Source organism: Teleopsis dalmanni, chromosome 1 (genome assembly GCF_002237135.1).
Source record: "Teleopsis dalmanni isolate 2A chromosome 1, ASM223713v2, whole genome shotgun sequence".
Lineage (NCBI taxonomy): Eukaryota > Metazoa > Arthropoda > Insecta > Diptera > Diopsidae > Teleopsis > Teleopsis dalmanni.
This window is the reverse complement of record NC_051846.1, coordinates 231,939,897-231,953,826: the sequence shown is the minus strand read 5'-3', so window position 1 is coordinate 231,953,826 and position 13,930 is coordinate 231,939,897. Positions and strand designations below refer to the sequence as shown.

The window sequence follows — 13,930 nt, the reverse complement described above, 5'->3', positions numbered from 1 at the left end:
AACCTACAAAAATGCATACATTTACATAAAAAATATACAATAATACATTCGATACATTCGATAAAAGCAACTACTAAATAATTTAGACATAACAAATTTTTACAATGGAATATTGAACCTAAGTACAAATACATTATATACTTATAAAATAAATGTGCATGAAAATATATTATAATGAAATAATGAAAAATTACATATTAGTAATTTACTATTATTAAATGTATGTTAATAATAATTAACTGTCTATAATTTTGACATCGCTTGTTCTATATCTCAGCTTTTGATGTGTGTATAACAAATTGAATACAAATTAAAAATGTTGTTGATCGCATAGTTTCTTATACTTATAAATCTAAGCTGTTGTGTGGATTTGAGAGCATTTGAGAGTAAAGAGGCGTGTGTTCTATTACTTATGCAACTTATGCAAATAAATATCAGCAAATATAGAAAAAAAATTATTTTTAAAATATACAATTTAAATTCGAATTATGGCTAATGTAAGTTTAGTCGTTAGTCACCGCTATCCTCCCACTTACGCTCTTCCATTATTCGATCGAAACAATCAGCGAGATAAGCATGCTAAAAAATATTTCAAAATAATTATTTGAAATTGTATAAAACAAAAAAAAAAAAATTGTATACATACGAATGGTGTGTAGACTTTCACCCAACGAGCCGGTTTATCTGAACGATTATATTGAAAACAAAATGACATTGATTCTTCATCACTCTCCCAGCGAGTGATTGTATCCCATGTTAACTCTACCATTTGGGCCTCCAAGGAACCGTCCTCACGACACGCGTGCAAACGAAAACTTTTAATGCCTGTAGTAAAAAATAAACAATAAGAATAAATATATACTACAGTGTGCTCTCTCTCTTTCTCTCTCTTGATAATCCGGTCAATTTATTGCAAGGATAGTTTAGATTGATGTTATGTTTATTTATACTAATAATGTAATAAATTAGCATTTATATGTTAAATAGGTATACAATCTTAGTTCAACATTAGACGTCTATGCCTACTTATCGACAATTAAGTAAATAACTTTGGACTGCGGTAACAAACCTCTTTGCTGACCATATAGCTGGTTCAAATAATGCCAAATAATAATTAGTATACTCTAATTAATTATTGGACTACAAGTGCTAGACTTCAAAGTTTGACCCTGTTAAATTTGAAGCAAATGAATAATGTGTCTATTACACGAACAAGTCAAAGCTGCACGAAATTTTCTCTGTTAAAAAATATTTTTTTCGTTATTTTTTTTTTAAGATTTAAAAGATAATGTTCCAAGTTCTAACCTTTGCCCTTGAAGACCAACAATTATACGTGGGCTTATACAACGATTGTTACCCAAAAAATACCAAAGATGATGAGTATTTGGCAATAATTGAAACAGCTGTAGGGGCAGCTTTCAATTAATTCAATTAATCTATTGAATTAATTAAATATAAACATTTTGTTGTTGAGAGCGATTACAGTTTAAAATTGTTTTTTAAGAAATCAATTTTTTTATCATAATTGACCTTAAATTCAAGTTTAAAAGTGTTTTGTTCTCCAAAAAATGGAAATAACCTCTACATATATACTTAAAAACCAAAAAACGACAAAATTGACAACGCTCACAGGTTGTCAGTTTTTTTCTATGAATATGGTTATATTCTTATATATACGTACCAACTGCTGGAACAACATGTCCTTCTTTGCGACTATCACAGGAACAATGTGGAAACACAACGTCACCGTAACCGGGCAATATTCGCGCGAGTGCTAAATATTCAGAAGCCTTTTTACCGTCCTGTAATGCTTTCAGCTCATATAGACGACCTTCAGCGCGTATATTACCACGATTTACTTCATCGATTGCCTGAATTATAGAAAAGAAATTATAGAAAAGTGTATTAAAATTATAAAAAAACAAACACCGAACCTGATAAAATATGAACCTCGCCGCTTGTTCTCCATCTGGTAGCGAAAGTTCTTTATTTATCGAAAATAGCCAGCGGCGTACACACAAGCAGGTACTGGATGCGGTACTATAATTTTGTACGTATAATTGATGTGGCAATTCATGAGGTTGCAGCTTACGCTCAAAGTTGTACTCAACAATTTCAAAGAGGTAAAAATATTGCTGCGTATAGGAAGTGAAATTAGCGCGCTGCACCAAAATATCCCAAACCGTTTTAGCGTTTGAAGATTTCTTTACTGAAACCGTACAAATCTCGTGATCAGGTAGCATTACTTTTATATCAACCGGTGATGCAGACATGTCATCTTCCGAATCAGTTAGAAAATCCTGCACTGCATCGCTCTCTGCTATAACGCGTACTGCGCACACCTTTTCCAAGTACTGTTCTAAGCCGCGTCGTCGCGTGTCCAGTTGTTGTTCGCTTAGCTGGAATGGCCATTTGCCAGGCAGTTTCGGGAAATTGAAGCCGACAAATTCTTTACGCAATATTGAGTGTAAATTTGAGAATTCACGATATCGACGAGAGCACAATTGACGTCCAGCCATGTGTATGTTAAAAACAATGTAGCGTTCGCCATTGCGATTAACAGTAGTGTAGTCGGGAATACTGGATAAAGATAAAGATAAAGATAAAAAAAAATTAAAAATTATTATGTACCAGAATACTAATATTACCTTATGGGTAATGAACGTTTGTCAGAATAATCAATATAGGAGTAGCCACTTTGATCTTCTTGAGGTTCCAGTCTTTCAGCTTCCTAATGGTAAACAGTGATACGTGTTATTCTTGAATTTATAATAAAATCATACAATTAATAATAAACATTTTCCGTACTTGTTGTGTTACTGATATAACAGTTAATACTAAACAGTCTCCACCTGATTTTATTAAATCCACAACTTGCTTATGGGTAGAACCTTCCACTCGAGTGCCATTTCTAAAAACAAAACGAAGCATAAATAAGTAAAAAGCGAATACAGAGAATAAATTGAAAAATATTTAATACTAGTCAGCTTGAATGAACCTGTAAACAGACTTAATGCGAGATAAAAGGATATGGACGTGTAAAGGACACTATTGGACAAGAAGGAAGCGTTAAATTGCACACACTTGTGCTAATGAAGATGTATTCTGACAGACACATGAAGTGGGTGAAAAATTGGAATGCGGAAATGGAAACTTTAGCACAATAATGAGCAAATAAAATTCTGTCCTTCGTTTCCTCCGATTTTGCAATAAGTGTGTGTCAGGATACTAATGCCGGGATTTCACCAGTTTTGTTGACATTGATTCTGAGAGCAATTAAAACTCATTCGCACGAATTGATGACATGCAATTCATTGAATTTATTTAAAAAAAATATAAACATACATAAAAATACAAAATGGCTCATAATTATTAAAACATGATTAATTTTTCTTATGAAAATAAAATAAAATTTTATTTAAAATACAATTAACAATGCTTAATAGGTTAAGAAAGTCATTCGATTTATGGGACGAATAAAAAAATGAGTTTATACTTTGTTCTTACACCTTACACACACATAATTTTTTTGTCATAATGTTTCTTATGCGATGATTTAGACGTCGAATGTAATATAAACCATATATATTCTATATTAATATGGCATACGAATCATATTAGTCCAAGGATATATTTTAAAATCGTAAATGGTAAAAATTAGTGAACTAGTCGCTATGGAAATATATGTCAAAAATTGTTTTTATATATATCTGAGCAATTGGGACTTAAAAAATTTTTATTAACACTTTTGCAGAAAATGCCATGACGGAAGAAAGTGTAGACGATTGAGAATCCCACCTGAAACTGTCAACAACTGTAAACTCGTATAATTACACTAGGTTAAGAGTTTTTTATACTCTGAAGGAAGTCATTAAAATGAACGTAGCCCCCTTTTTGAGTATTATAAGGCTGTGTGGTTGAGTTGACGGAAAGTGGTGAAGGATCTCTTAATTCATATTCGGTACTATCACAAGGCTAATGACCATAAGGGGTATAACAAGAACCTGTCTCAGATCCCAATGGGTGTCTATAAGTAAGTGTGACTGATACACTTACATATTAAAATGTAATACTTCTTAATATATAACACAAGGGCCTAGTTTTAGTATGAGTATTTTGCATTACCGTGTTTGAGCCAGAAATGCATATGGTTCATATAATTCATATAGCCGACCACATAGTTGCATGGAACGAAGCTTTATAGCGACATAAGCTACAATTAATAGGTCTAATTAGCTATTAAATAAAAATTTAACGTCTGGGACGATAGTTTAATAAAACATCATTGAAAAGAACAAATGTTTTTATTTGTGTATAGGCGACCGCTTTTCCTTAACACAATTTTAAAAGGCAGAATTATCTGATTCGATAGAATGCCATCTTTAATTAAAAGTAAGCATGACTTTTTAATCCATTTTAGGTGATGCCTACCTTCACTGGACAACAAGTGAAATAAAGATCGTATGATTTAGCGATAAATAAATGAACAGTCATTATTGTTTGTAAAGCAATTTGGTTGAAACTTGGTGCTTGATATGTGAGTAATGTATATGTTGAATATATGTATGTTGAATAATTCGATTTAGATTTAGAATAAGTATAAACTTTTAAGGTCTTTTCGTCGAAAAAACTTTATTTTTTCGAAAAAAAGAACGTTTTCGAGCAATATGATTTTCGCGCATATAATATAAATTATATTATTTTCGCTTTCGAACATTTTGCGGACGGTCGTCATGCATGAGTACAAGCATATTTGATTATTAAAATGCTCGAACATATCCAATAATATTTGAACTCTTTTGTTATACTGTAAAAATATTTCTATCGTTAAAATTTTGGTATTCATATATTTTTAAATTGCATGTCAAAAATTTTTCAACATATGTCATCGTTTGCCTTTCCAAGTTCCACCATTTGAAGGCTTTTTGTTAAATTTAAAATTTTGTGCAACATCTATAAAACGGGATTATATTGTCGTTTAGTTTACAAGCGGTTCGGACTAAACCACTCTCTCATTCGTAGAGATCTTGTTCTACTCCAGGACAATTAGGGTCCCTATTTGTCATTTAAGACTTCCATCGAAGTGATCTGTGTCCAGGCTCCGCTACTGTGGCAGATGATTAATCTTGCAGTTCATATTGGTGTGCTACAGCTGCTTACTCCAGCTGGTTTCTGTCAGAGTCTAGTTTTTTCAACCTCAGAATGTGTGTTCCGGCTCTTACTCCAGAACCGAATTGGAATGTCATCAGATTGCTCTTTGTTTTAGATTAGTTTGAGTCCATATCTTTCTTCTTTTGCCTTAATACATTTCCAATGAATTGTGTGATTTTGTTCCAATTTTCTGCTCTTTCTGTTATTTTTTTTATGATATTCTCGACTCCGAAGTGACCTATATATTCTGCAAGTAATGTTCTTTCTCCATGCCATCTTTCGCTGTTGAAGAAAGTATGCTCAGCATTGTCCTGGACGTATCCGCAGTATATACAGCTGGACTGTTCTGTTTTTGCATTGACATAATAGTAAATCTCACCGAAATTCCTTTCGGTCTACGACTTTCAGAAACCATTAAAGAACAATGAAATCTCAAGAACAATGCTATGTACGCATATAGCGAAATGCAAAATGTTGCAAACGAACATAATGAAGTTAATCACAATTCATTGATAAATCAAAATCTTTCCGAGTCACTAAATTTTGTTTTTTTATAAAATAAAAAAATTAGTCTTTAACAAAAAATTAATATAAAATACCATATTATGCATAGATCAGTTCACACATTTCTAAAGCATTATTAATATTCAGATACCAATATTTAAATAGCATTAACATTCCATTATGTTGATATTTTATATAAATAATTTTATATAGTGTTTTTGGAAAAGTTTATTCACCTGAAGCACTTTCGTTCAAAATCGGTTACTGCACGCCCAGTTGTTAGAGCAGCAAATTGTACATAATTAAAAGGTAACATTGATTGAAGACACTAAAAACCGAGAATTCGAAAGGCTTGGCTTGAAGCAAATAAATTAAATTTTTTAAATAAATTTCATTAATTAAAATTTCACAAAACTGCAATGAAGCTCGTCTGAAGATCGACTAACTTCAACGTTTCATTGCAAATCAGAATCGAAATGTCTTCAGCATTTGCGAAGACGCTGTCGGTGTTGATGGAAATATCAACATTTAATTAAACAATTTGTAAACAAATAAGATTTTACAAAAATAAAAAAATCAAAAAATTAATGTCGCTCATCAATAATAAGAACAGATAACAAATTTATACACTGAGCAGCAAATATTTTATATAATATTTTTATATAATATACGGCAGATTCCCAAACATTATTACAAATACTGATAAAATATATATATTTCCAATAACTGATCTTTTTTTAGGTGTATTCTAATTTATAAAGGATCGTACTATTGATTATATTATTTGTACAAACTATAGATGAGGTTTTCTATAATATAATCTATCCTATAACTTGAAAAAAGTATATACATATATTTTTCCTGATCTTCGATATGATAATATAATATGTGTATATTGTATGCAAAATTAGTAGAAATGTTCGGAAGAATGTCAGCAGTAGTAAGGTTGTAACAACTAATATGCGATATATACGCCGGAATCCGGCAAAGAAGTGTCAACCAAATTTGACCGGTAATGACCAGTTTTTGCATTTGTAAGTCCAAAAAAAGGAGCGTTAATAGTCGCGTGGGCGGTGAAGTCTCGGTTTAGGGACTCTAAAATGAAGCGGCACCGTCATTCATTAACATTTTTTTTATATGGGTCTCCATAGTAGATAGGAGGTGCAGTAGTAATTTTCCGCAGGGTGCTGGTGGTGCCAGTTTTAGATTACTACTGCCCGGAACCATTTTGACTAAAGTTGAGAAAGTTTCTTATCCTTTAATCAGAAAAAAGAGGAGAAACAGAGAAATACATACTACAGCAATCCACCAAAGCTATCCAATCAAAAATTGATCCACTTAAAGATCATTACAGAAATGCCGATAGAACCTTGTTGGTTAAATTATAACCTTACAAACGTAAAAATTTACACTATTGGAACTTGTCAGTTTTATAAGAAAGTAAATGCTTTAATATAATCTCTTAATTAACAGAGACATGCTTTAAGACCACAAAAATAAAAGAGATCGGAAAGATTTGTTTATAATTATGATCTACATGAGGGGAAAAACTTCGATGTTGATTAAAGACAACTTGAAAATAAATAAAAAATAGAAGCTTTAGAAATTAAAGTTGAAGTAATCACGATTGGATTTATTATATTATTAACATGTATACATTGTATACGCATTTAAATCTTTGGTTTTCATAGAGAATAGAATTTATATAAAATATTAGAAGTCTACAATTGAATATTGTTCTTTAAAAAGTTATTTCGCATTACAAAATTATAAACTTATAGTTAAAAAAAAAAGATTATAGTTAGTAAAATAGTTGGACATTTTCATATTGTCTACTACTGGTCAATTTAATTGATATAGATTTACAGATATAGACACAGTAAAATATCATTTTGGTTCAGAAGTGATTGCGGTGCAATTAGCAATTAAATGGATACCATTGATACTTGTTAAGTTATTTAATTATTTCGGATAATATATAATTTGTAGGGCCATAAATATAGTATAGTTCAAAAAAACTCTCAAGAATTCACATGACCAGGATGAAAAAGGTCATGTTTTGGTCAATTCAACAAATCTCCACATATTCTGCTTATTTAAGCAGAATCGGAATATACATTTCCTGTTTATATATACGTAGTGGTAGTAATTGCATGAATTTTTTGAGTTGCTGACGTCTTATTTTTCACCTTTCATATGATAAGATGTATTGTTTTATCCTCCAAATTTTCAAGTGCTCTGCAATTGAAGGATAACCAAAATACTATAATATACTATCAAAATTTATTAACGTACCAAATGAGCAAATGGTAATTTGCTCATAATTTTTTTCGCATTTTTTTAAGATTTATAAAAATCCGCCTCTAGTAGAAGGGTTTTGTCTACTTGGATCAGTAAATCATTGAACTTGAATGCCATTTTATTGTTTATAAAGATGAATTAATCCAAATAAACATATTTTAGGAAATCTCTCTTAATCATATCTAATATTTTCGTGCTTAACCCAGGAGGTAATTTAAAGGTTTTGGATACGATATAGTTTGAGAATTCTAATCTTAAGAAGTACGATCACGTTTTATGTTAGTTAATAAAGGAGAAATATAGTTTATAGTTTGCAATATATGAAAATTAATCTATCTGATTTCTCACAACTCGGAACTGCGAAAATCATGATGGCTGGCGTTTCGAAAGACAGGAAAGTTAATTATATATAATTTAGTTCAAGGAACATACGTTTGATAAGAAATGTACAAGTGAATGTAATTTCAATTTATTTGGGTCAAGTTATCAGTTGTCTTTTAGTGGTTAATGAAAAATTTGCACTCTAAAAAATATTTGTTTATATATAGTGCAAAGTAATGTTTATGTTCAAGAACAAAGATAAATGAAATGCGTATATTACTTGACTTTGAGTTGTAGTATTCAATAGTAATATAATAATATACGTATTGCACGATAATTTTATGGTGCAGTCGTGCAATTGAAATCGGTTTTCGTCCGACATACTTCAAACTTTTGTATTGAAGAAACTTCATCCCATTGAAAATATTGCAAAAAGGTTTACAAACACTTAAGATAAAATAAGTTCAACATATTTTCCTTTGGCAGTTATATAGTATTAAAAAAATAACATTATATATAAACATATTTATAAATAAATTTACTTAACAATAAAAATCATTAAAAGATGGGATCTTCGATATCAACATAAAGATTCCATGCTTAGAAGCACCAAAAAACAATCACCAACGCAGTTGTGCTGCTGACTCGATTGGTTCGTATTCACTGCGCAATATAATTTATTGTATCTCGCAACTGCATATGCGGCAGTGGTGCCTCGCTTTTTAAAACGCTCGTGTACCTCAAAGCTAAATCCTGCAACCATAATTTGCAAATAATTAGAGACATCCCTGTTCTTATGAATGTGTATTTTGTATTGATACTAAAGATATTGACTTCTGGGTAAATTAATTTTTTCATAAAGAAAACATATATCATAAAAATAAATATAATCCACATTCAGAACTACAAGTAAAGTGATAATCAGTAAATGCTATTAGTTATTTTTTTGGAATTTAATTTGTTGTTGTTCAATAACCTTTCTTTATGAAATTAACTATAATGGTGACGGAAAGTAAATATGCACTTGCAACACCCGACCGGAGGTGTAAATTCGGTACTATGGGGGCCAGGTGTCCATAGCTTCAACTGTCCTGGCCAATTGAGGTTGGCTGAGTCGTAGTGGCTGTGGTTAATACCCAAGCTTTCGCGGTAGAATGACCAGGCATTTATTTATCATTCATTCGATGTGGAGTTGCGTATTCACCACCAGGTGCTGTAACCCAAAGATCAGCAGACATATTGGTTGGCCTCACTCCTTACGAAGGACGAAGTTATTTCCAAAACACAACTTCATTTGAAATCAGTTTATTGGTGCAATATACGATTACGTGTTTTAAGAGCACCGTGGCGTTAAGCCTTTAAAACAGGTAGTCACGTAAATAATTCTGTACTTCTTTATGCATTGTCGAGTTATGAGAACGCTATTGGACTGAGCATATGACTTTTTATTGGGATTATATATTAAGAAATCAAATCTTTTAATGTCATCAATAACACAGGCGTCCTTCAAATAAAAATATCATATAAGTTTTTGCTAACCAATTTATATATATGTTAATATGTCATATTGTCATAATGTTAAAACGAAGCAGAATGAGTTAAGTGAAGAAGCTTTTATCCCATGTCCAAATTTTTCAATAAGTACCTCTAACAATTCATATTAGGGGTATTCACTCTGTCTTGCAAAGTTATTACAAGGTCCACAAAATGCAGGAATACTATACTAAAATTGCACGAGTGTGAGAACACGTCTGTTGAGAATTGTAACATCAAAATAAAACAGCTGTTTTTGCAACATATCAAAACAGCTGATGTCAAAACAGCTGTTTTTTTTTCGTTGACAGAGTGAATACCCCTAATATATATTTGTAGATTTTATTTAAAAATATATATGATTACATCAGCATTTCAGTAATGATGTTTATGTACTAATATACAGAAACTACATGTAATCGTAATATATAATTAATTATAAGTTAGAGGTGGAGAACTGTCGATAGTCGGCACAATTGATAGTGGGCGATAGTTTTTTTCCAAACCATCGAGTACTATCGATAGTTTTCGATAGTATATTAATTTCAATACAAATATCTGTTCAATTTAAAAAATCATGTTTTTGTTTTAAATTTCAACAAAAATTTAATTAATTGACACATTTCATTGAATTTTTGGAGATCATTTTATTTCCTTTTTTTTGTCAATGTGGATATTTTAGTAACCAAAGAGTTTTGTTTAAAAATAACATCATATTGATGTTTTTTTCTTTCAGTCGAATTCGGCATTCTGAAACAACTTGTCCAGTTTTACTGAATATGCGCTCGGTTTTGACTGAAGTAACGGGTACACAGTAATATTTCATCATTATGATTTAATAGTAATTTAATGTGGAAATGTTTATCTCCGTGATGTTTTTAGAATTAGAATTTAAAATTCACTTTACGCCTTGGCAAACTAGAGATGCCAAAAGTGCCCTTTTTTGTGTGAAGCGTTGCTATGACGAACTATCGTAGACTTTCGATAGTCGATGACGGATCGATAGCGGTTTACCATCGATAGTGTCGATAGTGCCATCGATAATTCTCCACCTCTATTATAAGTATATAAAATTATTTATTTTGTATATAAGATGTATTTAATCTGTTTTATTACAATATTTTTAAATACGTATATATAAAAAATAGGATATTTTGATTCGGTGATTGTTGATCTACTGCGTCACATTATCAAAAAAAATTAAATAAATAAACAAATATTAAAAAAAATGAACTAAATCAAAAGTAATTGTTTTATTAAGGTTGAAATTTGACACTACAGAGCATTTACATCTTAGTTGTTACGTTTTTAATATCATGAAAGTTATAATTAGATTAAAAAAAAAATTGAATTTTCTACATTTATACTAGGGTATACGCGGACTAATACACTACAACAGAGCAGTCCAGACCAGAGAACATCGCGGGCCAATACAAATCACTGAATAGTCCAACCTATTCAGAAATAAATATAAAAGTAACTATATATAAATATATAGTTACAGTAAAATAGCAGGAGAAAAAAGTTCCGGCCTTCCATTAAACGTTTCTTATACCAAAATCTTAGTACCATATTTTCAAATTATTAATAAATTTTTCATTAGTGAAAAATGAAAAATAAATATTTTTCAATATTTATTTAAATTTTTTACTCAATTTGACAATTAGGCGTCATCTACAATTACTGATAATTGAACGTGCTAAAAACTGTTTTAGATAGCACTTATATTTTTGTCCCCCCACTTATGATAATTCGATTTTAGACTCTGAAAGAAACTCCTATGAAAATAAGTTTATAGGGCGTAATCCAATAGCAAATTTCAACAAGTTTAAATAGTGATTACTACATTTTTCAGAAATCATTATGATTTTCAATATATTAATTTTACGTTTGATTCAACAATGTGTATATTTTTAGAAATGTTTCTTAGAATAACAACAAAATTCAAAGATCAAATTTAAATATTCCATTCATTTTTGGAAAATAATATTTCTTTTAAGGTTATCAGAACAGATTGTTTAGCTGCGTACATGGATAACGATTTTTAAGTCATTGCTAATAAAAATGTAAACAATTAAAATGTTTATTTATAAATGAAGATAATGGCTTTGAAAACTTATTTTAATATAAAAAATTTATTAGAGATGTTTCGAAAAGAGGTCAACTACAACAACAATTTTTTTTTATATTATATTAATTAATTAAATTTTTGACTGATCACAGAACTGTTTCATCATTGGTCAAACAAACTGGTCAAACCACTACATTGGACAAAGAAAGTAATGCGGATAGAAGGATAATGGGAATCTTGGCTGGACAAAAATATTGATGATAAACAACTGATTTTTTATTGTATTCGCCTCAGTATTTTCGAAAAATTGTTCGATTCCCTTACGAGTTCTTATAACAACAAGATGGCACCGATGTTCGAAAAATAAAAACTAAGCTCGATAGTATAAAATAGTTAATGTCCTTGCACGAATGGGTCCAACTGCCTAAGATCGTGTTTTGTTATAAGTAATATTTCCCATTAAGTTAATTATACCCAAGCAAAATGATCGACTTCACTTGACAGAGGTCATACGAAAATATAAACGTTTAGATGGCTAAAACACGTCAGGTATCATCGTTTAATATGCTTTAAGGATGGTCTATCGCGAAAATTTTAAAAGGCAGTTTAACAAGATTCTGCAAAAAGCGAGCAGCCAAATTTCAGTGGCTTTGCAATCGCTGATCTCGTATACGTTTTATTTCTCGGTATGAAGTATGATATAGTCAAGTAAGATCCTCTTTATAAATAGATAAAGATACTGAAGATTTAAATTTATTTAGCATGGGACTTGTTTGTTAATCGACTCGGAGTTTCATTTTTCGTTAAAAATAATTAAATAATAAATTCTAAAAATATTTTTAAATTAAAATTGTTTGTCAAAATTTTTTTTTGTTGGTTTAATAAAGCAAATTTGTAATAAAGCGATCTGCACTTAAAATTTTGTTTTCAGTCAAATTTCTATGAATACATATATTTATACATTATACATTGACTCCTTTTTCAGTTGTTATTTTATATGGCAGATTATATGAGAGATATAATGAACCAGTCCTATCTATTCGCTTTATTTGTCCAAAATTTTATTCAATTAGATCTAGGATTTGCCAAAGGAAATCTATAAATCAATAAAATGATTTCATTATATAGTTTATATACTCCAAGATGTAACAAGCAGCTTGTCAGACATGACGTACCATCGAAACTATAGTTAATGAGTAAATTTAATTTTTTTGTTCTATCGATTTAAGTGTACCTTAAGTCAATAACTAGCATTGTACTAGAATTCCAACATATATATTTTATTACCAATAAGAAGAACACAATTCATAATAATAACAATTTTTAAAATTTGATTTAAAATGAGTTTAACTGGTTGCTTTAAATAATTTAATTTAATACTAAAAATTTTTATTAAATTATAGAAATATGCAGAGATAAAATTGTGAATGAGATAATGATATGCAAAATGACTGGTTTCAGTTTAAATTTAAAAATAAATTAATGAAATGAGTAATGAATATATAAAAAAATATTAATATTTTTCTATTTGCTCAAAAATATTTGTAACTATTTATTTTATTTTTGTTTTTATCTTTTTAGCAGTATTCTGAACGAAATATACATTAAGCTAGACGAAACTTTTGCAGTACATTAAATGAAATATCAGAGACCATAGAAAAACCCATTAAGTACAATATATGTGTGTATTAATGTTGTAGAATTGTTAATATAATTTTATCTGTTTTTGAACCAAACATCACTGACAAATATTTTATACATAATATTAATATAATAAATCCTTGCTCGACTTCGAAATCTCGACCACTGTTTCTGTAGAAACGATTTTCTTGAGTTTTGGGACGACCTTTTCTTCTGCTGTTACATAATCTTTAGTCAATTCTTATAAATTCATATTGACATCCATATCGTTTGCGTTTTTTGTAGTTCTTTATAATATTTATTATATATATCATATAATGCCGCAAGTGCCTTGTTACATCCGCATGCTAAGAGGCCTTAGAATAGACCCGGTCAAAAAATGTATAAGCGACAGAGTTCTGAAGTTAT

At 30.0% G+C, this 13,930-nt stretch overlaps 1 protein-coding gene across 1 annotated transcript; it reads right to left on the bottom strand.

Annotated features, from left to right (window-relative positions):
- Window positions 1–330: 330 nt before the first annotated feature.
- Window positions 331–6,023, bottom strand: LOC119672630 (sorting nexin-27-like). The gene is made up of 7 exons (XM_038083732.1): window positions 5,892–6,023; window positions 2,809–2,911; window positions 2,649–2,731; window positions 1,935–2,580; window positions 1,682–1,871; window positions 647–825; window positions 331–579 (listed from the first exon to the last, which is right to left on the bottom strand). Exons 1-7 carry the CDS (start codon window positions 5,969–5,971, stop codon window positions 511–513), a joined length of 1,350 nt encoding a protein of 449 aa, XP_037939660.1. The 5' UTR covers window positions 5,972–6,023; the 3' UTR covers window positions 331–510.
- Between the last annotated feature and the right edge of the window lie 7,907 nt (window positions 6,024–13,930).